Source organism: Salvelinus alpinus, chromosome 35 (assembly GCF_045679555.1).
Source record: "Salvelinus alpinus chromosome 35, SLU_Salpinus.1, whole genome shotgun sequence".
Taxonomy (NCBI): Eukaryota; Metazoa; Chordata; class Actinopteri; order Salmoniformes; family Salmonidae; genus Salvelinus; species Salvelinus alpinus.
Window position 1 is genome coordinate 9,939,827 of NC_092120.1, and position 26,365 is coordinate 9,966,191.

Below are 26,365 nucleotides of genomic sequence, written 5' to 3' on the forward strand. Positions count from 1 at the left end.
AAATGTGTCTGAACAAATCAGATTAGCAAGGTGCTCTCTTGAAGCAGACACTGCTGCATTGATTTGTCTGTGTTTCCAAGCCTGCTGACATGAAATCCAAAGCTTTCTCATACCATAACAATCCATCACATTCCTGAATAAAAGAACACTGCATATCTATTGGAACACCAAGGTGGGGGAATGTACAGTATATATTTTGTGTACTATAAGTATATATATCGTAAATGTGCTCACTGTACATATACGAGCTTTGATTCTTGTCAGCAAATAGCGGTCAGAAAATAGAAAATTATGGTCAGAAAACATCAGTTGTTATGTAAATATGTGTATTGACTGAGCATGGCATATTGCTGATAACTTTGTGTGTGCTGCTTCAACTTTCAGCACTACGCCACCTATTGGTGTGAAATAAGTATTATCATGCGACATATGGTGAACTAGTACAGCTTCTAGTAGGAAAACGGTTTGTGTAGCATAGAAAATAAAACTGCCTGGTTTACAAATTAGCTGCCATTTATTCTCTCAGAATTTCAAGTTAACTAAAATCCTCTTTCATAACAAACAACCTTGGGATATTACATGGATATAAAAGTTTTACAAAACATAACTTTTTAAAACTACATATAAACTACATAAAACAACATAACATTAAAATTGGTGTGTTAAACACCTTAATTGTATATCTTCAAAGTTCTTTAACATTTCTATAATTGGATAAAAACCTTCTAAGAAATAATACTATAATTGGTGTTAGGAGAAAAGATGTCGGCTTATGAAGATTGACATACTTCTCTCTCCATAACACCACCACACTTAAGAGCCATTTAAAACTAGTGCAGGTTTGAACTGTGCAACCTGCTTCTTCTGCTGAAATTATTTTTTAAGTCAGGAACTGACTGAATCCTGGGTTATTTTGAAGATTCAAGTGTCGAGTTAAGATCATTTCAGGCCATGTATACAAGATGGACCTAAGAACAACAGCACATTCTCTCAGCTTTGGAGTCTCTCTCAGTTCTGGAGTGTCACATATATTTTCCCAGGACTCTTGGGTCCTAGGCATGCTCAATGCTCTGTCGTTGTTGTTTTTCAAAGTATCAGTAAATGGCCTCATCCATGTTGTCATCACTGTCCCCTCCGAACTCCTCTCCATTGTCAAAGTACGACATGATATAGTCTGTCTCCTGAGGGAACACAATCAGAGTGGGAAAAAATGCTACGTATGAGCTCATTCCGACCTTGTGAACTGTGTTTGCAACGCTCACTTTCTGTTAAATCATGCATTGGTGTCACTGGAAAATGTATCAGGGAAATTGTCTCTAGTAAGGATATTCTCTCACTGAGGTTGTGGGGGGCATGGGACCAGATTAAAAAAGTAAGAAAGAGCTTGGATGTATAACAGTTTTGCGTCCGTCCCTCTCCTTGCCCTAACCTGGGACCATCTGAACAAAGCAACAACTGCCACCCAGGAAGCATCGTTACCTGTCACTGCGGAGCAATGGAAACAACTACTTCAGGTCTCAGAGTGGGTGACGTCACCGATTGAACGCTACTAGCGCACACCGCTTACTAGCTAGCCATTTAACATTGGCTACAGATGCTTACCTCTTCAAACTCTTCTTCATCATATTCCTCCTCCCCATCTTGCTGCTCTTCCTCCTGCTTCTTCTTCTCCCCTTCCTCTTCATCTGAGGTCACTTCCTCCTCTAATGTCTGAAATATGACACAAATTAATACAAAATAAACTAAAAGAAAAGGAACATTGATAGTAAAATAACACACCAGGCTTACATTAAGTTTGAGGTTTAACAGCATGAAACATTTCCCTTCATCTAGTGTGCTGAGATTGAGTTGTGTTACATGCCTATAGATGTGGTAAAGGTCAATAGAATACAGACTATGGAGTTAATGTCTGATGTACTGGCTAAATACCTACTATTCCCACCTCTAGTTTATGGATGATCTCCTCTTTGTCCACCCGGGTCTTTTTGCTGGGTTTGGGGTCCACTGGTGTATCCAAACTAAGAGAAGTGTCTGTAACAGACGAAAAGGGACAAAAGCCAATCATTAGTGAAAACCAACTCCCTCTATCTATTCCCCATCCTCTCCTTTCATTTAAAAGGCCATTCAACCAAAAGCTATATTTATCCCATAATAGAAAAGGGCAGATCATTTATGTATAAGTCAGGCAGTATTGTCATTGTCAGTAACCAGCAGTGACTTTATCTTATCCTTCTGTTCAAAGCAGAAGGGCAAATTGATGCATTCATGTCTCTAGGGAGACACAAGCAGTCAGAAACAGTGTTCTTCTGAAGACACCTCTCTCTTCAGCACTCCGCCCAGCCAATAGGAAGGAAAAAAATCATGTGGGAGCAATATGCTATGAAAGAGACTGGTGATTCGCCAGACAGTACATGTCAACAAGTCCTGCAGGAAGCAAACTAAACAGAACTGCAAAACGAATGGATTTGTTTAAAAACAATGTATTACAATAGTCTTCTGTGATCACATGGTGGGTGGGTTTTCATAGTGAATCTGTATTACTCACAAAAATGTCCAGTCAGTCAATGTGAGGTATAAAACAACACTGTATCATCCACTTACTCTCTTTTAGGGCCTTCTTGACACGAATTCGAAGCTCTTTGGGTAGCCTTTTCCAGTCTGATGTTAAAAAACAAAAATATAACAAAACCAATCAGTAGACACACAGGTGCTACAATACTGTTTTTACACAGCAATTACCTTGTCAAAATGATGGAATGTTGGTTCACATCCGTTTTTCCCAATCAGCCTCTATTCAGCAGACTAATTGTGAGCGACAGCTCAATTTCTCCCATTTGACACGCTTTGGGTCACCTGACAGTTTCAATCAGGACCGTTCACACTCCATTGTGGCTGACATCTCTGGGGTGGCGTAGCGAGTGATTTCATATTGCTTCAGGATTAGATCCTTGATTCTATTAATCCCTGTTTAACAGTTATGCTGGTAATCAGATCGTACAATGCACTCCTTCCAATACATGTTCTGTAGTTTCTATCACCTTTCAGTTACATTTTTTGAACAGGAGGTATGATGCAGCTGACCCACCTGGATTCCACTCAATGGTGTTGTCTGACGGCTCACTGTTCTGATATTTATCAGAATACCGCTCCACATCTGGAAGTCAGACAAGAAGCTCATTCATTTCTTAAACATGGTACAAGAACAAACATGTCTTTGAAAAGAAAGCCTCTGTGTATTATAACATCTGCCTCGTTTGCTGCTCCCAAATGTTCTTATCGAAGCATAATTGAATGCTTGATTGAATAATTGAACAATATTTCCACCCCTGATTTAGGTAATGTCAGCCAAACCTTGTATCACCTAAAACCTTGTATCATTTTAATAAAATAACACAATTGGGAGCTGCTGACAGTGACTAGACATTGACTGTCCAATTTGTGCCACTTTTGGATGTCTGTAATTACTCTTTTCATCGCTAACACACAGAGATGGTGTCTTCCCAGGCTTAGGTACCTTTCTTGGAGACGGCTGGACGGACATAAAATGGTAGGGTCTTCATGTTTCCCCTGAACTCCTGCTTCAGTGCCAACATGTACTCTGCTTCCTCTCCCATCACCAAGGGGACAGGCTTGTGTTCCATGGGCTACATGTGCACAAAAAACATCATACATATTAGTCTTTAAAACAACAACAAAAGGCTTCTTTGCTCCCAACCAAACACATATCTTACGGCCTCAATACATTTGAACATAAAAATGTGTCGGCCCTGGATGTTGCTTAGACAAATAGAAAAATCTGGGAAAAAGACTATGAATAGCCTCTGAATAAAGCCAATATTTGACAACAATGAGGTGCATCCAAAATGAAGAGAGACAGTTACAGGGTCAGTCACATCACCTCATACTCACAGGGAACAGAGGTGTAGGCTGGAGAATTGAAGGGGGCAGGTTCTCCCCTTTCCCAATCCCGACTGCCTCGATACTGAAGCTCATGTACCCCTTGCCGCGACCTCGGCCGCGGCCCAGGCCAGCCATGGAGTGAGCACACAGTGGGGTGGGGGGGGGTTCGCAGGTAAATCTGTCAAGGGAGGAAGAATGCAATGGGCAATGAGTAATGAGTAATAGCACTTCTATTTTCCCAAACTATTTGTGTAAAGCTATATAAGCTTACTTTTACTCCTGGCCCATATATGATCACCTATATGATTGCTGTTAACTGTAATTTGACAATAACCCTAACCCTATTAGCTCTAGCTAACGAGCAGTGAATAACAAAGGTCACATAGCCAGTGCTAAACAAGAACGGGTATAGCTACAACACAACAAAAGGACAAAAACGTTGTGAAGGGGAGCAATGGCTAACGCGTTAAGGAAAGAGGATACCTAGTCAGTTGCACAACTGAATGCATTCAACTGAAATGTGTCTAACACATTTAACCCAACCCCTCTGAATCAGAGAAGTGTGAGGGGCGTTAAAGGGACAACCTGTGATTGCTACATCCATTTCGGACTGTTAAATTAGTGATATACACTACCGTTCAAAAGTTTGGGGTCACTTAGAAATGTCCTTGTTTTTGAAAGAAATTGAATACTTACATACATACGTACAGAGTCCCATTATCAGCAACTATCACTCATGTGTTCCAATGGCACGTTGTGTTAGCTAATCCAAGTTTATCATTTTAAAAGGCTAATTGATCATTAGAAAACCCTTTTGCAATTATGTTAGTACAGCTGAAAACTGTAGTTCTGATTAAAGAAGCAATACAACTGGCCTTCCTTAGACTAGTTGAGTATTTGTAGCATCAGCATTTGTGAGTTCCATTACAGGCTCAAAAAGCCCAGAAACAAAGACCTTTCTTCTGAAACTCATCAGTCTATTCTTGTTCTGAGAAATGAAGGCTATTCCATGCGAAAAATTGCCAAGAAACTGAAGATCTCGCACAACGCTGTGTACTACTCCCTTCACAGAACAGCAAACTGTCTCTAACCAGAATAGAAAGAGGATTGGGAGGCCCTGGTGCACAACTGAGCAAGAGGACAAGTACATTAGAGTGTCTAGTTTGAGAAACAGACGCCTCACAAGTCCTCAACAGGCAGCTTCATTAAATAGATCCGAAATGGATGTAGCAATCACAGGTTGTCCCTTTAACGCCCCTCACACTTCTCTGATTCAGAGGGGTTGGGTTAAATGTGTTAGACACATTTCAGTTGAATGCATTCAGTTGTGCAACTGACTAGGTATCCTCTTTCCTTAACGCGTTAGCCATTGCTCCCCTTCACAACGTTTTTGTCCTTTTGTAGTGATGGTTGCTGATAATGGTCCTCTGTACGCCTATGTAGATATTCCATTAAAAATCAGCCGTTTCCAGCTACAATGGTCATTTACAACATTAACATTTATCAGAAATACAGTGTAGGATTTGTTATGTTATTTTAATGGACAAAAAATGTGCTTTTCTTTAAAAAAACAAGGACATTTCTAAGTGACCCCAAACTTTTGAACGGTAGTGTATACCCACTGATTCTTGAAGAATGTAACTTATAAATGCCTCCTGAGCTAAGTTCAACTGTCATACCCCATCCCAATCCAAATGATACGCTTTTTTACTCCATTGTTTGTAAACAATGTAATAGGATTAGCCTATTCCTCTCTTCGGATTTGGTGGATACATCTTGTTATTTGAATAATTAAAAAAATATATTTTATGAAGGGTGTTGACCTCAACCACCTATATTCAATGGAGCGTGAGATGCTATGCTAGCTTCATGAATATGCATAGACCGTCTCGAATTTCAACAGGGAAGTGCATCACACTTTGATCAGTACACTCCTAACAACCTAAGCATTACAAAACTTATATTAGATTAATCAAGCCTCACGTATCAAAATATCAATTCAGATTTATCTTGACTAAATTCAATATCTCATTTGCCCCCATTCAAAAACTCCTCACCTGCTTAATAATTAAGGATATGCTTAAGTGGACAGATTTTGGGCAGAAATATGGCTCTCTGGTAACCAGGCTACCATCCTCCAGCTGCGTACCAAATCAACGCCAGGTGTAGCAGGAAGGCCAAGAAGATCATCAGGGATCTTCAGACTTGGGCAGTACAGGAGCATCATGGCAAGAACTGGATGACTGGTCAATAGTTTCTACCTTCAGGCTGCTGAATAGCCACTACTAGTCAGCTACCTGCTATTTCACTACTAGTCAGCGACCTGCTATTTCACTACTAGTCAGCTACCTGCTATTTCACTACTAGTCAGCTACCTGCTATTTCACTACTAGTCAGCTATCTGCTATTTCACTACTAGTCAGCTACCTGCTATTTCACTACTAGTCAGCTACCTGCTATTTCACTACTAGTCAGCTACCTGCTATTTCACTACTAGTCAGCTACCTGCTATTTCACTACTAGTCAGCTACCTGCTATTTCACTACTAGTCAGCTACCTGCTATTTCACTACTAGTCAGCTACCTGCTATTTCACTACTAGTCAGCTACCTGCTATTTCACTACTAGTCAGCTACCTGCTATTTCACTACTAGTCAGCTACCTGCTATTTCACTACTAGTCAGCTACCTGCTATTTCACCACTAGTCAGCTACCTGCTATTTCACCACTAGTCAGCTACCTGCTATTTCACCACTAGTCAGCTACCTGCTATTTCACTACTAGTCAGCTACCTGCTATTTCACTACTAGTCAGCTACCTGCTATTTCACTACTAGTCAGCTACCTGCTATTTCACTACTAGTCAGCTACCTGCTATTTCACCACTAGTCAGCTACCTGCTATTTCACCACTAGTCAGCTACCTGCTATTTCACCACTAGTCAGCTACCTGCTATTTCACCACTAGTCAGCTACCTGCTATTTCACTACTAGTCAGCTACCTGCTATTTCACTACTAGTCAGCTACCTGCTATTTCACTACTAGTCAGCTACCTGCTATTTCACTACTAGTCAGCTACATGCTATTTCACTACTAGTCAGCTACCTGCTATTTCACTACTAGTCAGCTACCTGCTATTTCACTACTAGTCAGCTACCTGCTATTTCACTACTAGTCAGCTACCTGCTATTTCACTACTAGTCAGCTACCTGCTATTTCACCACTAGTCAGCTATATATTTCTATTAATATTTTTTTATTTTTTTATTACAATTTTCATTGTTTTATTTCACTTAGTCCTGCATGTTGGAGCTCAGAGCCTAAGATTTCCACTGTACCCTGCAATCACACCTGCAACCCTGTACATGTGACTATTAAACATCTCTGGATGGCGGGGTCTCTGCGTTGTTGCTGTTTGAATCGTAGATTGCCGCTTTAACAGCTACCAGCAAGTGACCTATCTAGTTGTGTGCGGCTTGCAAAGACTTGCTCCATCTTACCTTTTAGTGTCTTCAGTGATATTAACTTGCTTGCTCAGATAACTTGGTTGCACAGTAGCTACATGACAGCTGTAGCTAGTAAAAACTTGCTAGAAAACGAATAGCGCCTAACGTTACATTAGCTACATAACGACGTTAGCTAGAGCTGTCAGATTTATCATGACAAAATATCGTTCACCCAGACAACGTGCTTACTAACTAACCATATCAACTTATTCATGACCTCCCACCTTCTGAGCCATAGCTAGCTACTAATCTTAAAATATAAAAGAAAATATTAAAACATGATCACACTAGCTGGTTTACAAATACGCGGGCGGCGTTATTGTTTACCACACACTATTTTGTTTACATTTTACGGAACTCTTGCGACTTGGGGTCGACTAGCCTGTCCTACACTGCCCCCTGCTGTATTGGAGTTGAATACATTCCAGAACCTCGAAAAAGAGATACAGTATCTCCCCAAAAATGATGGTCACATACTTTTGTTTTCCATCTGAGAGATCAATATCTGTGTGTGCGTGTGTGTGTGCTGTAGTATACTTTCATTTCGATGAGATGAATGTCATGGCTAAATTTCATGGCTAAAGTGTTATAATCCAATGAGCATTACGGTTTGAGGCGCCAAGTAGGAACCTCCAAGGGGAGTGAGTGTAATACAACATAAAGTAGCCACATTTGTTCCCTGATGTGGGAGCTGGGTTGGCATGCATTAGCTCAAAATACTTAATTTTGATGACATTGTAAAGGTGGTTTATCTTGGTCTGCCTAGTGGTGTTTATTATTAATCGTTGTTCTTGTTTCTATCTATTTAAGGAGGACAAATAAGCTTTTGACAAAGTCACCCTAAGCCAACTACAATCTCAAAGCACTTGGTGATGTTTCCCCTCCCATTTGGGGGATCAGTGGATAGGAGCACCATCACTCTGATAGAACCTTACAGCGTTGTGTGTGTGTGTGTGTGTGTGTGTGTGTGTGTGTGTGTGTGTGTGTGTGTGTGTGTGTGTGTGTGTGTGTGTGTGTGTGTGTGTGTGTGTGTGTGTGTGTGTGTGTGTGTGTGTGTGTGTGTATGTGTGTGTGTGTGTGTGTGTGTGTGTGTGTGTGTGTGCATGCGTGTATCTGTCTGTCTGTCTGTCTCTGTGTGCCTGCGTGCATGCAGCCTGTGTCTGTGAACTTGCCTGCAAGGATGTGTGCGTGCCTGCCTCCGTGAGTGTGTCACCGTGGGAACGTTTCTGTAGGAATCCAGCAAATCAGTTGCCATAGCAACTGTGTTCCATAATAGCAACAGTCGCTGAATAAGTATTTTATGCACTCTGGGAGTACACGTATTTACTCCTCTCCATCTTTAATAATGCAAGCTTCTTATTTATTTTGAGCTTTTAAGATGGCCTACCCTTATCTTTTTCAGATACACCTTTAATGTGTGTTTCAGTTTAATATACTATTTATAACACCAAGTGGGTGTTTGCATTGACTTTGCATTGAAACAATATCTAATCTATATAGCAGGTGACTAATTATGGGCTACCACCAAGGATAGGTGGGCCACTTCCTTCCTCTGCAAATGTGCAATGAACTCTTATGACCGTATTAAAGAACCAGGAACTCATATGGCAACAAGATGGGGCCCTGGTGCAGATTAGTTTTAGCTGTGATCACAAGTGGAAATAATAGATGTGCTTACTGCAGAGGTGCAAAACCTCTTACTACAGAAGTGCGAAAAGACATTGAGTTCTACAGAATTAGTCTATATAAATCTAAATCATATCACATTTTATTGGTCATATACATATATTTAGCAGATGTTATTGCGGGTGTAGCGAAATCTATGCCAACCAAGCCATTGAGCCTTGTATAAATTATTTATTTTCCCTTGAGGTTACAGGACAGGAATAGTGTCAGAAGCACAAAACAGACAATATTGAGTCCATACTTACAGCTCAATCAGGGTTAAATATAGTCTATCCTTTGTTGATATTTCTTATAACAGGCTGTGTGGAAACGTGTAGGCCTATCAAGACACCAAAGACATTGTATAGGCTACTGTTTGAGTGAACAACAGTCATATCGTTCCTGCACATGATGTCTATATACAGCAGCTCTCCCTCTCTCGTGTTTCTTTACCTGTCTGTCAAGCGCAGGGATCATCATAGCGCATCGTTTGGGCGCAACATATCCACCGCGTTCCTATTCACTCCCACCACGCGACCCACTCCCCACCCCCGCTGCGACGCTCCGCGTCTTCTAAACTAGTGGTCGCGGGAGAGATACGGGGGAAGAGGGGGAGGGGGAGAGGCTCGACGTTAACACAATATCTGGGGGATATTACAGAGACTAAAGTCTGGCTTTTATATCGGGAAAAACATATGCTAAATGGATCTGAATTAAACGCGTTTCATCCATGGTAAGGATTTATGTTTCCTCCTTAAATCGTGTTTGCAGCGCATGGTGATAGAAGGCTACATTTGCATATTGTAGATTACATAAATATTTGATTCCATTAAATAATTTCCTATGAGTGGTTAATGCAATGACCAAATGGCTTGACAAAGCAATATCGGCATGAACTGAGAGCAGTGTTTAGGTAGTCCATGTGAAAAAAAATAAACAAGTTGAATTTGATGAAAGACCAACAATAAAAAAAAATGCAATTCAACTGAACTTATTCAGATTTTCCAATTCATTGTTTCTTACCATATTTTAGTAAGAGGTAAGAGATGCTCTATAGCCTAAAATCCCGCAAAGCAACGAACGCGATTCGTTTGGCAGTTGTAATCAGATTTGTTGAGCCTCACTATATGCAAAGACTAATCAATAAACTGCTACAAAAAGCAAATAGATTCAGCTGATTCAGAATTGCTGTCACTATTTTTTCCATATTATAAGCAGCACATTTATTGCCTGAGAGGCAATACCTGTAACCTAAATCATGAACCAATCTGCATTGTCATGAAATTCTGTCACTTGGCTTATTGGTCCTATAAGATCAGATGCAGCCGTATGATGGAATGTGGCAAAAAGAGAAGCAGACAGTCAGTTACATGTTATGTGTGTGAGAGAGGCAATACATGCAGCGATGTAACTTAGGTCGTATTTTATTATCTCTGCTGTACTAATGTATAGGCTAGGCTACATTCAGTGTGGAGAAACATGTTTTATATCAACCGACTATTGAAACGGCTGTTTCTTTTTTACTGGCGCAGTTACTGTTTTTGGCCAATTGCCTGGAATAGTATAACTTCCCTGCTGGTTTAATATTAGAAGCAATACGTCAGAAAACCAATTGACGTAGTGATTGGTCACCGAAACAGGTTTTGAATTAGATTTTCTTGGAGCCGATATGATAACATAGGATGCTGTCTCGGTTTCATTCAATATTACCAACAACATCACTAACTTGAATTGAAAGCATGAATTCCTTTACATTGCTTTTCTCAGTTCTAGGAAGGTTGGCGTCCGGCAGAACGACCGAATCAGCACCATGGACAGCGACCGTAGTTTGGAAAGAATTGAAGTTAGTTTTTTGCAACATTTCACCGAAGAGTTTCAATGAATCTTTTGCTATTAGGCTTGTATGATATTGTAGAATTGTATACATTTACACTTGATTAAGGTTCTTGGAAACAATAATATGAAACGTTTGAAAACGATGTTTGCTTGTATTACGAATGTACATTCTACGCAGAAACTTCCCTTGTAATTCATGTTCCAGAGAATAATCATTATACTGCTGCATTATATATATCTTTAAATGTATTTCACATAGAGATATTGATTAATAGCATATGTACTGTAGCAGTTAGATGTATAGCTACTGAACTATGGGTTTTGTAAATGTTACAGAGAGCACTGCAGTATCTACTCAGAAACAGTAGGTTCACTAAGGGACAAGGGCATAAGACAACTATGACACGAGGATGGCTTCTTACAGGCTTCCTATGCAGGACAGGAAAGGTTAGGTGTAGGTCACATCCACCCCCACAAACCTGGAATTATGAATAATCTGTCTAGAGGGCCAATTGAGGGCACTGTCAGTGCTGTATGCCATCACATCCATCTTTCTAACAGGAAGTGTGGCACATTCTGACATGCACAACTCACCCGAGATGGGATACCAGGACGGCAGATCAGGGGGTACAACGGTGCCAATTATAATAATGGGTGTTGGGGTGATGTCAGTTCTTGACACAGTGCAACTGCACACCAGGGGACAGACATGTCATAGGAGGAATATTCTATTCTACTCTAGAGTACTCAGTCTTGACAGTCTCCGCCATGAGACTGTCTCTTCTGAGAGCAGATGGAAATGCATGATTAGCTGATAATGAGTCAGTGAGCTGATAGTGAAGGAGAGAAAGAGAGAGAATGAGAGAGAACGAGAGAGAGTGTGTGAGAAAGAGGTCTGATGATGAACGACAAGCTCTTTGGGAAGGAGTGGGGGGGATTTTAATAATGTTGCCCACCTACATGTACAAATACACACACACACAGATTGATGTACATATACTCACACATAAGCTTTTACACACTAACTAAGACATCCATACAGTGCCTTCGGAAAGTATTCAGACCCCTTGACTTTTTCCACATTTTGTTACGTTACAGCTTTATTCTAAAATTGATGAAAAAAACAACATCTTCAGCAATCTACACACAATACCCCATAATTACAAAGCAAAAACAGGTTGTTATAAATCTGAAATACCTTATTTACATAAGTATTCAGACCCTTTGCTATGAGACTCGAAGTCGAGCTCAGGTGCATCCTGTTTCCATTGATCATCCTTGAGATGTTTCTACAACTTGATTGGAGTCCACCTGTGGTAAAGACAATTGATTGGACATGATTTGGAAAGGAAAACATCTGTTTATATAAGGTCCCACAGTTGACAGTGCATGTCAGAGAAGAAACTCAGCCATGAGGTAGAAGGAATTGTCCGGAAAGCTCAGAGACAGGATTGTGTCGAGGCACAAATCTGGGGAAGGGTACGAAAACATTTCTGCAACATTGAAGGTCCTCAAGAACACAGTGTCCTCCATCATTTTTAAATGGAAGAAGTTTGGAACCACCTTCCTAGAGCTGGCTGCCCGGCTAAACTGAGCAATCGGAGGAGAAGGGCCTTGGTCAGGGAGGTGACCAAGAACCTGATGGTCACTCTGACAGTGCTCTAGAGTTCCCCTGTGGAGATGGGAGAACCTTCAAGAAGGACAAACATCTCTGCTGCACTCCATCAATCAGGCCTTTATGGTAGAGTGTCCAGACAGAAGCCAGTCTTCAGTAAAAGGCACATGACAGCCCACTTGGAGTTTGCCAAAAGGCACTTAAAGACTGTCAGACCATGAGAAACAAGATTCTCTTGTCTGCTGAAACCAAGATTGAACTCTTTGGCCTGAATGCCAAGCGTCACGTCTGGAGGAAACCTAGCACCATCCCTATGGGGAAGCATGGTGGTGGCAGCATCATGCTATGGGGATGTTTTTCAGCGGCAGGGACTGGGAGACTAGTCAGGATCGAGGGAACGATGAACGGAGCAAAGTACAGAGAGAGATCCTTGATGGAAGGAAACCTGCTCCAAAGCGCTCAGGACCTCAGACTGGTTCACTTCCCAACAGGACAACGACCCTAAGCACACATCCAAGACAACGCAGGAGTGGCTTCGGGACAAGTCTTTGAATGTCCTTGAGTGGCCCAGCCAGAGCCCGGACTTGAACACAATCAAACATCTCTGGAGAGACCTGGAAATAGCTGTGCAGCGACGCTCCCCATCCAACCTAACAGAAATTGAGAGAATCTGCAGAGAAGAATGAGAGAAACTCCCCAAATACTGTTATGTCAAGCTTGTAGTGTCATACCCAAGAAGAATCAAGGCTGTAATCACTGCCAAAGGTGATTCAACAAAGTACTGAGTAAAGGGTCTGAATACTTATGTAAATAGATTTTTGCTTTGTCATTATGGAGTATTGCGTGTAGATTGATGAGGGGGAAAAACAATTTAATACATTTTAGAATAAGGCTGTAACATGACAAAATGTGGAAAAAGTCAAATGGTCTGAATACTTTCCGAAGGCACTGCATGCAGTCAGATGCACACTCTGTTTTGGAAACCCAGACAGACCCAGCCTTGAGAAGGTACATTTGCTCCAGAGTCACACAGATAAATGTGTGTAAACCAAACAACAGAGAGGATATAAACTGAAGGTCAGAGAGGAATAGCAATAATGAAGAGACCTGTCGAGAGATGGGGAAAGAAATGGGTATGGAAAGCACAGACTCTGATATATTAGGGACTAAAGACTAGTCCTTGGACAAAAAGGATAGCAATCTACTCAACAGACTGAGTAGCCTGAAATATGTTTTAAGAGGGATATCAATAAATATTTACTGCATACCTATTGTAGGTACTCAACAGAACAACAGTATGAAATAAAAAATAAATCAACTGCTTATCAATTACCTTTTGCTGTTGTACTGTGCTTGAAATATGTTGTTTTTGCCAATAGATTATCAAGATGTAATGCGTGAACAATAGAAGGTTTTAGGGGATTAGTGGATGCGCTATCTACCTAGATTAAGGCAATACGTCAGTTGAAGCTGCAGTGATAGAAAGCAGCTAGGATGATAAATGTCATTCTACAGCTGAAACTACCCAGCCAGAAATAGCTTCTACTGCCTCCCTTATCAGAGTGGGAGTGCGAAGTGAGGAGTCTGGTTGGCAAATTGCGGGTGGATCGATGTCAACCCCCCTGTCGCTCCTCTCCTTTCCACAGCCCAGAGCTAGGGGTCAAACTGGGACGCTCAGAGGGGGCGACAATCATGACAGCACTGTGTGAGTTGGCGTGTGTGTGTGTTTGCAGCTGCAGCAGGTTCTACCTGAATATTTTTTTACAACCAAATCTCAATTTTTTATGTAAATGGCATGTTATAGAAGGGTCCATGCAATTTATTTTTTTGATTTCACATGTTTTAGAGGAATTTACCCCAAACTGCAAATCACTTCCTCACCCTCGTGTATTATGGGGGCCCATAATACACGAGGGGGCAAAGCTCTCAGTATAGTAATGAAGGTATTTAGATGTTGTACACCTGAAGTTGTGTCATTCCGAGATGTATCCGTAATGTTATATTCCCTTTTTTGAGACTCAAGCCTTCTCAAGCAGTTCCATTTTCAGTGTAGCCTGCTGCTACAGGTAACTTTAAAAAATGAAATACTGTACCAACATATGGTGTCTTAATAGGGTTTTGGGCGACAACGCCATGCTTTCAATATACATTGTATCCCTAATTTACTCAAGTGTTTACTTTATTTAGGCTTTGGAGGTATCGTTCGAGTTGCAACAAAATGGAATAACCCCTAGCCTAACGTTGTGGATAAAGTTCGAAATTACACAATTTCATGTGTAAGACATCTGAAGACCTGCGTCACTAGACTGATCGCTTTGCAGTTTCTAAAATTATGTATTTGTTTTTTTTTGGAGCATTCATGTTTTTTTCGGAGCCCAAAACTACACATCAAGGATGAGGAAGTGATTTGCTGTTTGTGGTAAGTTTTTTGTGAAATCACAAAAAAATTGTCTGGACCCTAGTATTTACATATTTTTTTTGTAGATTTGGTTGTAAAAAATGTAAACTTCTCATTTGACATGCCTAGATAAACACAGTATGACAGGGAAAGAAAACAGAAAATAGCTGTCTTTTCAAGACAACATTTGATGTGAATCATTGAGAGATCTCAGGGAAGGAATCTGTGTCGGGGACTCATATGCTGCAACTATATTGGATTAGCAGCTCCATGAAACCCGCTGAGCATCGTTATCTGACTGGAGCGCTCACGCTGTGCCTGTTTTCCTGGTCCATCTTGGCAGAAATGACTAGTGCCTCTGAGCTGGAGTCCATAGATCTTAGACAAGATAGCTCTCTCTCCCTCGTCTACTGTGGGAAAAAACCTGCCCAGACCCACACAATACACCTGTGGCCGGTTAACCGACAGCGATGGCATTTAGGTTTACGAGTGTTTTAATGATGCAGCCGAATATGTAACATGCGTTTCCCAAAACACCAAGCAGAGTGCGTCGTTGAAGCATGTGTCGATACTGATTGTGTAATGGCTGTCAAAGTCGTTCTCCTCCTCAGACGAGGAGGAGCATGGATCGGACCAAGATGCGGATTGGTAATTGTACATGTTTAATGTAAATAACAAGAAAACACTACAAACTACAAAACAACAAACGTGACATACCTCAAAACAGTCCTGTGTGGTCCAAACACTGACACAGGAAACAAACACCCACAAAAGCCTACTGCCTATGGCTACCTTAAATATGGCTCCCAATCAGAGACAAATGAATGACAGCTGTCTCTGATTGAGACCCAATCTAGGCAGCCATAGACATAACTAGACAACCTAACAAACACTATCCCATACACATACAACACCCATAGACTAACCAAACACACACAACATACAATGCCCACCCCAACTCACGCCCTGACCAACTAAACATAATCAAAATAACATAAAAATAGGTCAGGAACGTGACAGATTGGATCGAAAGAAAGGGAACTCTGCTCTCGAGTCAGCTTTCTCTATTAAACTCTTACCTTAATATAACATTATAGTTATTTTACAATACCGACGACGGATCAGCTATTATAAAGATACCACCTATGACTGCAAATATTGAGGCGGCTTATTCTAATGCTTACCCAATAAAAATGCACTAAATCACCAATTTGGCACATCATTGCGCACATGTTAGACTACACATCATGAAATATATTGAGATACATTACAGATAGTAGCCTACAAGTAACAAAATATGATTCAATTGATTGAACATGACATTTATTTGAAAATGATTGACTACTCCCTTCACAGAACAGCGCAAACTAGCCCTAACCAGAATAGAAAGAGGAGTGGCAGGGCCCGGTGCACAACTGAGCAAGAGGACAAGTACATTAGAGTGTCTAGTTTGAGAAACAGACGCCTCACAAGTCCTCAACTGGCAGCTTCATTAAATAGTACCTGCAAAAAACACCAGTCTCAACGTCAAGAGTGAAGAGGCGTCTCTTGGATGCTGGCCTTCTCGGCAGAGTTGTAAAGAAAAATACATATCTCAGTCTGGGCAATAAAAATTAAATATTAAGATGGAAAAATAACACAGACACTGGACAGAGGAACTCTGCCTAGATGGCCAGCATCCCGGAGTTGCATCTTCACTGTTAACGTTGAGACTGGTGTTTTGCGGGTTCGATTCCAGGCTGTATCACATCCAGCTGTGATTGGGAGTCCCATAGGGCGGTGCAGAATTGGCCCAGCGTTGTCCAGGTTTGGATGGAGTAGGCTGTTTTTGTAAATAAGAATTTGTTCTTAACTGACTTGCATACTTAAATAAAGGTTAAATTAATAATAAAATACCTCCAAGCCATAATACTCCTAAACAGCTAATCAAATGTCTACCCAGACTATTTGCATTGTCCACCCCCCACCCCCTCTTTTACACTACTGCTATTCTATGTTTATTATCTATGCATAGTCACTTTAACTCTACCTACATGCACATATTACCTCAATTACCTCAACCAACCTGTGACCCCCGCACATTGACTCTGTACCGGTACCCCCTGTATATAGCCCCGCTACTGTTGTTTTACTGCTGCTCTTTCATTATTTGTTATTTTAATTTATTACTTATCTATTTTTTACTTAACAGTTATTTTCCTAAAACTGAATTGTTGGTTAAGGGCTTGTAAGTAAGCATCTCACTGTAAGGTCTACCTACACCTGTTGTATTCGGCATTTGACAAATAACATTTTATTTGATTGAAATCAATAATAGAGCAAAATACCAATATTCAAATGTACAGTTGAAGTCGGAAGTTTACATACACTTAGGTTGGAGTCATTAAAACTCGTTTTTCAACCACTCCACAAATTTCTTGTTTACAAACTATAGTTTGACGAGTCGGTTAGGACATCTAGTTTCTGCATGACACAAGTCATTTTTCCAACAATTGTTTACAGACAGATTATTTCACTTATAATTCACTGTGTCACAATTCCAGTGGGTCAGAAGTTTACATACACTAAGTTGACTGTGCCTTTAAACAGCTTGGAAAATTCCAGAAAATTATGTAATGGCTTTAGATGCATCTGATAGGCTAATTGACATCATTTGAGTCAATTGGAGGTGTACCTGTGGATGTATTTCAAGGCCTACCTTCAAACTCAGTGCCTCTTTGCTTGACATCGTGGGAAAATCAAAAGAAATCAGACAAGACCTCAAAAAAAGAATTGTAGAGCGCCACAAGTCTGGTTCATCCTTGAGAGCAATTTCCAAATGCTTGAAGGTACCACGTTCATCTGTACAAACAATAGTACGCAAGTATAAACACCATGGGACCACACAGCCATCATACCGCTCAGGAAGGAGATGCGTTCTGTCTCCTAGAAATGAACGTACTTTGGTGCGAAAAGTGCAAATCAATCCCAGAACAACAGCAAAGGACGTTGTCAACACGCTGGAGGGAACAGGTACAAAAGTATCTATATCTACAGTAAAACGAGTCCTATATCGACATAACCTGGAAGGCCACTCAGCAAGGAAGAAGCCACTGCTCCAAAACCACCATAAAAAGTCAGACTACGGTTTGCAACTGCACATGGGGACAAAGATCGTACTTTTTGGAGAAATGCTCTCTGGTCTGATGAAACAAAAATAGAACTGTTTGTCCATAATGACCATCGTTATGTTTGGAGGAAAAAGGGTGAGGCTTGCAAGCCGAAGAACACCATCCCAACCGTGAAGCATGGGGGTGGCAGCATCATGTTGTGGGGATGCTTTGCTGCAGGAGGGACTGATGCACTTCACAAAATAGATGGCATCATGAGGGAGGAAAATTATCTGGATATATTGAAGCAACATCTCAAGACATCAGTCAGGAAGTGAAAGCTTGGTCGCAAATGGGTCTTCCATATGGACATTGACCCCAAGCATACTTCCAAAGTTGTGGCAAAATGGCCTAAGGACAACAAAGTCAAGATATTGGAGTGGCCATCAGAAAGCACAGACCTCAATCCTATAGAAAATTTGTGGGCAGAACTGAAAAAGCGTGTGTGAGCAAGGAGGCTTACAAACCTGACTCAGTTACACCAGCTCTGTCAGGACGAATGGGACAAAATTGACCCAACTTATTGTGGGAAACTTGTGGAAGGCTACCTTAAATGTTTGACCCTGTCACGTTCGCTGGTATAATGATCGGACCAAGCACAGAGGATGTTGAGTTCCACATGATTTATTAGAAAGTGAAACTTAGCAAAGACAAAAACAAATAAACAATAAACTAACAACGAACCGTGACTACAGAGATGCTACGTGCAATAACTCAAAACAATATCCCATAAACACAGGTGGGAAAAACAGCTACTTAAATATGATCCCCAATTAGAGACAATGATTACCAGCTGCCTCTAATTGGGAATCATACAAATCACCAACATAGAAAAATTTACTTAGAACACCACATAGAAATAAATAGACTAGATCACCCCCAGTCACGCCCTGACCCACTTCACCATAGAGAAACAATGGCTCTCTATGGTCAGGGCGTGACAGTACCCTGTTACAGAGAGTCTCTCTCTCTCTGTAATTCTGAAACGCTAATAATCTACAATGTTGGTCAATCAGTAACCGTAATAATACTTTACTACGTTGTTTCAAAGGCATCAATCCCCTTGATGCAGATCATTGTGGATCGTCATCCACTTTGATGCAGATCATTGTGGATTGTTAAGTTGCCTTCAGCCCCAGTCAACAGATTGGGTCTTCAGCATGGGCAGACTAGTGTCAGACCCACAGATGCCCACGCACACACGCACACACACACACACACGCACACGCACACACACACACACACACACACACACACACACACACACACACACACACACACACACACACACACACACACACACACACACACACAGAGAGAGAGCTGCAGGTGGCAGCCTCGTAGCCACATTCTCAGGATAAAGAACCTCTCCCTCAGCCCATCTCAACTCAGCACCTGTCAACTGCTTCCCACTCCACCCACGGAGTCCCCTGGCAGCGAGCCAGTAATGACAAAGTCACAACTGTTAATAAACTGCCATTGATTCCCAACAGAATTATTTAGGCAGATAGGCCATAATAAAAAGGGGTGGATGGATGAAATGTAATTGAATATATTGAGCACAGTCTGAATGAAAGAAAGACCGAACCCTAGCCATTGTAAGGACTGACTCCGACTCACTCAAATTAAGCTGTGTTTGTGAATGCTGCACTGTTAAAATTAAGTGCTTTGTAACACCAAAACTAGTGGCAACTGAGCTGCCACCAACTTGCAGGAGACAGAACCTTAACTTTGCAGGAGTATTGAAACACATCATCCTGAGATGTTTTGAAACAAAGCACAGTGTGTTGTAACACCACTTAATCAAGTGTTGTGCAACACCTTGCCAGGGACTGGGAGCCCTAACAGAAAATATTGAAAACACTATTTTGTTGTTTCGAGTCCTGTTTACTGCAGAATAGATACCTTCTCTTTTGGTGCTGTTTCCTCTCTCTAAAACACGTGTCAAACTAATTCTGTGTATTAAAACACTTACATTAGGTTTACATTCAAACACCCTCCAACCACCAGATTAGGTGCACTACTTTTCATGGTTTCATTACACAATCATGGTGTTTTGAGACATTCTATTTTTACAGTGTGTATTATAATATGCGTGCTTATGGATGGTTAGTTAGATGTCTCAATATGTGTTTCAACACACCCAAAGAAAGACTCTGGCTTATAATAATGCTGTAACAGAAGTCACGAGTCTCTCAAGGTATTTCATATGAGGTTGTTGGTTATATTGCTACTCTCAGGGGGAATGAAGGACAGAAATAAACCAATAATATCTTCCCTCTTCATTCTGGCTCCCCCCACTCCCTTCCCCACAACCACCACTAACTACTTCTCTATTATACCCAGATGATTACACTCTGTGTTTCGGTTTGTATAGCCACTGTCTGTCCCTGTGCTCGCTGTTCACCTGGGTTATGAAATAGAGTTGTTTATTAACATGAACAGGGCATGTTGAATCACCTTGGAATAGAGCTACATATCCCAGCTGACATACGGGGGGGACACTCATTCATAGCTAGACAGCTGTTTATTTCTCTCTGCACAAGATGCATCTCCTTCTCTCCATCCAAATAGATCACTAGATCCCAAATGGTGGGTCGGGAGTCACTGGTGAACCACAGGCAGCCAGTCCCTCCTCCTCTTGGGTCACAGTGAAAGCTGTGGCTGGATTTTTTGTTGTTGTCTATTTGGTGGATAATAATCGATCGTTTGAGATCATTCAAATAGATTACTTAGAGGAAGGTTTGGTAGAATTAATATTCCAAGAACATCATTATGTTGATTTTCAGTCGAAGAAAATACAATTTTTTAAATTAAATCAGTATTAGTAGTCATGTAAAAGTCTAGACAAGTCAATTCACCTTATCACATCCTGTTGGATATTAGAATTTAAAAAAATATATGTTTGAGTCATTGCCTCATCTTTCTGTATCTCACACTTGCAGATCTTTGGATAATCTCACTTTCAAGCACCAAATTATTAATTATTTAATATGTTTTACATATTACCATATTTCTGCAGGGGGAAGTTGCTCTTTTGCTGATGGGAAGGCAAAAAGTCCAAGTCATGCATAGTTAATTCTCTGCAAAGTCATACTTTATTCAATTCTGCATAGTTATAGTTTAGGAATACCAGGAAAGTTAGTAAAATAAGCCAATCTTAGCACAGTGCAGTCAAGGACCAGTATCATGCATACACCCATCATGGCATGAATGTTGTCAATTTTGAAGTAGAAAAAGTGCTTTCCCTTTGAAAAAGACTGTCTAAAATGTTTTTGTTACACCAGATGGGTGCTGCATCTTTTTGTCATTTCACCTCATGAGATGGCTATCCAAACACCCCGTCTTGCTCTTACAGACACGTATCATATCAAAAGCTTCAATTGCAGTCACTGAGATTGCATTGGTAATACAGTATAACTGTTGTACCGCTGCATACTAGACATTAGATAGATGCGCAGACTTAACAAACTAACCATCTTAACCACCTTTCAGCACTGCCTGTCTGTATTGTACTATTAGTCTTCTTTGACAACTCTTTGTTTTTCATCACAGGTTCACCAGCTTCCTCTTCAGGATGGCCAGTCAGCGCTAAGCTAATTAGCTGGGTGTAGCAGGTTTGACTGGAGGAAGAGGTGCCAGAGGCACCATGGGAGATGGAGGAGCCCTCCATACGGAGGGGAACGCCCTCCTCAAAGCCGTCTTCCAGGGCAAGCTGCGACTGACCCGGCTCCTCCTGGAAGGGGGCGCCTACATCAACGAAGGCAACAAGCGGGGCGAGACCCCCATCTCTGCTGCCTGCCTGGCTGGCTACGAGGACCCCCAGAGCCGCCAGAGGATGGTGCGCTACCTCCTGGAGAAAGGAGCCGATCCCAACATCCCAGACAAGTCTGGGCGGACCGCCCTGATGCATGCCTGTGTCGAGCAGGCGGGCAAAGAGGTGGTGTCCCTGCTCCTAGAGAATGGAGCTGACCCCAGCCTCAAGGACTACACAGGCTCCTCCGCCCTGGTCCATGCCATCAACAGAGGTGACCGAGACACCCTCCAGGTCCTGCTGGACGCCTGCAAGGCCAAGGGCAAGGAGGTGATCATCATCACCACCGACACGTCACCCTCGGGTACCAAGAAGACCAAGCAGTACCTCAACTCCCCCCCATCACCAGGGGTGGTGGACAAGCTCTCGCCCATGGCCTGCATGTCGCCCTCAGAGGTGGCGATCCAGACCTCCAATTCCCCAGCAGCAGAGAAGTCTGAGGAGGAGGACAGTATCTTCAGCTTTGCGTTGACATCAGCTTTACCCCTACCCTCCAATAGAACCCTAGGGGAGAAAAGGCCGCCCCCCCGCAAACTCCTGAAGAGGCTCAACTCGGAGCCTTGGGGGCTGGTAGCACCCTCAGTGCTCAGCAGGGTCCCACAGGAGGGGGTTGATGGTGGACTGGAGGAGGAAGGTGGCGGTAGGATCATCACTGAGATGAATGGTCTGTCAATCTCGGGTCCTGGCAGGCCTCTCCTGTCTCGTCGGCACAGCATCGAAACACACGACCCCTGCTCACCCAAACTCATTGACCGATCCTGCTCAGAGGACTGTGCAGCCCTTTGTAGCTCCTCCTGGGCCGACAAGGTCCAACAGCACCAGATCCTGTACCGCAGGAACACCGCGCCTGAGTCTCAGGAAAATACAGGCGTACCAGGGGCGGTGGCTTTACGCGCCCTGGCTCACCCCAAACTTACCCGTATGGAGCACTATGAGTCAGACACACACCTGTGTCCTGAGTCCATCCCTGGATCTCCAGACTCGGGGCGCGTGTCAGTGGAGCGGAGGAAGTACAATGCCTCGCCCCTCTCTCTGCTCACCACCTCCTCCCGGGAGTCCCTTGAGAGCATCCCCAATTCTGTCTCCCCCATCACCATGCGCAGACGGCCCCCCGGCCTCCTGGAGCGCAGAGGCTCAGGCACCCTCCTCTTGGACCACATCTCCCACACCCGCCCCGGGTTCTTGCCCCCACTCAATGTCAACCCCCACCGGCCCATCCCAGACATCCGGGCCAATGGCAAGCCCACTTCCCCCATCCACTCTGGTCCCAAGATCCTGGTTCCAGTTGCCCCTGCCTCACCCAAGAGAGGCCCAGACTTCAAGATGAAGAAGAAACTGATGAGGAGGCACTCCATGCAGACGGAACAGATGAAGCAGCTCTCCACCTTCCAGGAGATCCTGACAGAGAAGGTCATTGAGTCCAACGGGGACTGAGACTTAAAAGGACATGTGAGGGCAAGTTGGGGGGTACAGTGGTGGATCACATCTATCTAGTTAGTCCACCATTTTCCTCAACCAGTGCTTAAATGAATTTGGCTCATTCAGAGTGAGGCCTCAGTCCCATCCTTGTTCTGTGTCAAGTGCAGATGGTTATTTTTATTTTTAGGTGACCTATTTTCATTTGTTGTGTTTCCTTTCTGTGCTGTCACAGAAAGCTGGTTGATTGAGTAATACGGTTTACAGCAGATGTTCTTTTCATTTCTCCTCAAATTATTTATTAATATACCATTTGCAGTCAACAGAAATAGAAACATATTTCTGTGGTTTTAGATGTTTACACACCGCAAAATGTGCACCAATGTCATGCCTATTGTTCCGTGTGCTGAAGACATTTTCGTCCCCTCTGAAATCAGTCACCTTATCTATCTATGACACTTTAGGTCGAAAGAACAAATCAACAGTAGAGATGCTAGCAACAGCTTACCTTGAATTGTTATTCTGAATGTGCTGTCTTCTCGATTTTCAATTCTTGCATTAGCTGCTTTAAAACGTCAAACTTCAACCCTAAAATGCTCTTATGTTGATGGGTATGTTTGGAGGAGAATGATGCTGCATTCCATGAAATAGTTTAAGACATAGTTCCCGAAGATTTCACTGTCATTGTATTGTTGCTGTTATCTACTTTCACTGTATTTATTTGCCTTCACCTTTTAATCACTTGAGATTTCGTGTTTTAGAGAGCTATTTTGGCTATATGGTCGAACCACATGCTTGACTTACCCTGACAACTACAGTGGGATGAACATGTGGGACTCTTTATGAGTATCACACTGTAATAATGTTATTATCAATTGATTTAAAAAAAAGTCAATTGAATGGCAACTTCATACAACATTCCAAAGAAATCCCATGAACACATGTGTGTTTACATTGGAGTGTGTGAATACTGTAAGATGGCTTTTAGAATAATTAACCTCAAATAATTGCACATTGGTGCTATGCCTTTCCATATGGAAAGAGCTCCTAGCACATATTAACTGTAAATAATGTAAAGATAAGACCAACCTAATTTGCTTATGAAATATGTCCATGTGCAATATGCTGTACTGTAATGTCAAGGAATTTCCTTCATCTATGGTGGATGTGAAGTTGTCTTTACAAATTTACATTGAAAGCAATCTGAAGCACTTCTTAACATTTACTGTACACTGATTTGCCAAAAGGGAGAGTGTGAGGCTCACAGAACTAACATTTACAGTTACTTACACATTTAGATTGTCACTTTTAAATAATTCAATTTGTATAGGGTGAGATTTAAGAGAAAAAAAAGTTTGAAAATGTTTACCAAGCTTACAATTGTGACCGCTTGTCCAGCTTCCATTTTGAATATTTGTCTTTAATGAAATAATGTTTATGTGCTACAAGGTTTAATATTGACCTCCTGTTGATTGAACTGTATGTAGGTTACTTGAAGTTTAAGAGAAATACAAACAAAAAATACATATTTTTGTATGCCTGTTAGGAAATAGAAAAGTAAATTCTAATATGTAATCTATTTTCACGTTTGAACTTGATTGTAATTTGATTGTGGAATAAATATTTGTTAAATGTTCATAAGTGAATTAAAACAACCTTTACTTGTCATGTCTCTTTAATATGAGATTTGTCATGTCAATTTGATATAAGAAATGTATTCATAAAATTGATAATACTGTACTTTCAGTATCAAGAATTAACCAATCTCCATTAATTTTGATATTTCTTCAAAAAAATGATGTGCTTCATTTTCTGTGATGGTAAGAATCACAGGGTGCAAAATATTTTCCATACTACTCTTAGGTATTGGGTATTCAGTACCGGTTTGAGACTATCAGCCAGTCTGAATGACTCTGCTGCACATGACGGGAAGACAAAGTATTTATTTTAGCCAGAAGTGACCTCCACACATTCATCTGTTAAACAAGATGCACTCCAGCACAGGTGGAAGATCTTATTTGGCAAAGGCCTGGAGGAGGGACTTTAGATAGATGAGATAACGTACACTAACACTGCAATGGATAAAGAAGGAATCATTTGGTGAGGTAGACTTCCTCTCCATAAAAGCATAACTTTGGACATGGTTAATAAATGAATAAAGTAGGTTTTGTGAGACACAAAAGTGACAAACTTTCTAATACAGTGGGGTTCAAAGTCAATGGATCCCTTGATAAAGATGGGCAAAAAAATCAAATAATAATAATACATATACTGAGTTATATTGTATGCTCAAATAATAGGAAAAAGTATTTCCTAATACAATTGCTCAGAGAAAGAAGTAACAACAAAAATCTAAAAAGATAGTGGTCAATATTTTTGGATCCCCTGTTTTGGCCACCTCTGTCTCTGGACAGAGATGGCCAAAAATCCTGTGGTTTGAATTGAAGAGGTTAGTCCATATGTGCAGACAAAGGATATCAAGGATCGGGAAGGATTCTGTATGGAGGAATGGTCTAAGATCCCTCCCAATGTGTTCACCAAGACATATATTGTAAAGGTTTTCTTCCAGGGGTGAATGGGAGGACCAAAGTGCAGCGCGGCTAGTGTTAAACATGTTTAATGAAGAACAAGTGAACACTACAAACAACTTACAAAATAACAAACGTGCAAAACCGATACAGACCTATCTGGTGCAGAACACAAACACAGAGACAGGTAACAAACACCCACAAACTCCCAACACAAAACAAGCCTCCTATATATGAGTCTCAATCAGAGACAACGACTACCATCTGCCTCTGATTGAGAACCCACACTAGGCTGACATAGAAACAGACAAACTAGACACACAACATAGAATTCCCACCCAGCTCACGTCCTGACCAACTAAACACATACAAAACAAGAGAAAACAGGTCAGGAACGTGACATATATGCTAATCTTTATCAAGGGATCCAAATATTTTGGACACCACAGTATATGGCTAGACTAGCCCACATACACATAGATCAAGGATGTGAGTTTGATATAAATAACAATTTTTTCGGGACTTATTCAAACAATATCAC

General features: G+C 41.5%; 2 protein-coding genes across 9 annotated transcripts; one reads left to right on the top strand and one right to left on the bottom strand.

The window, feature by feature from the left end:
• Nucleotides 1–495: 495 nt before the first annotated feature.
• On the bottom strand, nucleotides 496–15,863 carry LOC139564214 (DNA-directed RNA polymerase III subunit RPC7-like). Of its 7 annotated transcripts, none has more exons than XM_071383538.1 (8): nucleotides 15,635–15,863; nucleotides 3,910–4,078; nucleotides 3,515–3,644; nucleotides 3,086–3,154; nucleotides 2,602–2,658; nucleotides 1,934–2,031; nucleotides 1,603–1,710; nucleotides 496–1,181 (listed from the first exon to the last, which is right to left on the bottom strand). In XM_071383538.1, the coding sequence occupies exons 2-8, from the start codon at nucleotides 4,033–4,035 to the stop codon at nucleotides 1,095–1,097; spliced, it is 675 nt and encodes a 224-aa protein (XP_071239639.1). In that variant the 5' UTR covers nucleotides 4,036–4,078; nucleotides 15,635–15,863; the 3' UTR covers nucleotides 496–1,094. The 7 variants fall into 7 exon arrangements, with proteins under 7 accessions (XP_071239639.1, XP_071239643.1, XP_071239638.1 ...); XM_071383542.1 differs by having other exon boundaries at nucleotides 1,943–2,031; nucleotides 15,635–15,859; XM_071383537.1 differs by lacking the exon at nucleotides 15,635–15,863 and adding an exon at nucleotides 9,522–9,632.
• On the top strand, nucleotides 9,630–24,975 carry LOC139564213 (ankyrin repeat domain-containing protein 34A-like). 2 transcript variants are annotated; one of them, XM_071383534.1, is made up of 3 exons: nucleotides 9,630–9,801; nucleotides 10,836–10,911; nucleotides 21,622–24,975. In XM_071383534.1, exon 3 carries the CDS (start codon nucleotides 21,716–21,718, stop codon nucleotides 23,312–23,314), a length of 1,599 nt encoding a protein of 532 aa, XP_071239635.1. In that variant the 5' UTR covers nucleotides 9,630–9,801; nucleotides 10,836–10,911; nucleotides 21,622–21,715; the 3' UTR covers nucleotides 23,315–24,975. The 2 variants fall into 2 exon arrangements, with proteins under 2 accessions (XP_071239635.1, XP_071239636.1); XM_071383535.1 differs by lacking the exon at nucleotides 10,836–10,911.
• The last annotated feature ends 1,390 nt before the right edge of the window (nucleotides 24,976–26,365 follow it).

Excerpts from the sequence above, each read along its gene's own strand:
- LOC139564214 (XM_071383538.1), bottom strand. The coding sequence starts at position 4,035 with ATGGCTGGCCTGGGCCGCGGCCGAGGTCGCGGCAAGGGGTACATGAGC. Across the intron at positions 3,645-3,909 it reads AGCCTACACCTCTGTTCCCT|CCCATGGAACACAAGCCTGT; the intron begins GTGAGTATGAGG and ends GTGCACATGTAG. Across the intron at positions 2,032-2,601 it reads CAAGAAGGCCCTAAAAGAGA|ACACTTCTCTTAGTTTGGAT; the intron begins GTAAGTGGATGA and ends CGTCTGTTACAG.
- LOC139564213 (XM_071383534.1), top strand. The coding sequence starts at position 21,716 with ATGGGAGATGGAGGAGCCCTCCATACGGAGGGGAACGCCCTCCTCAAA.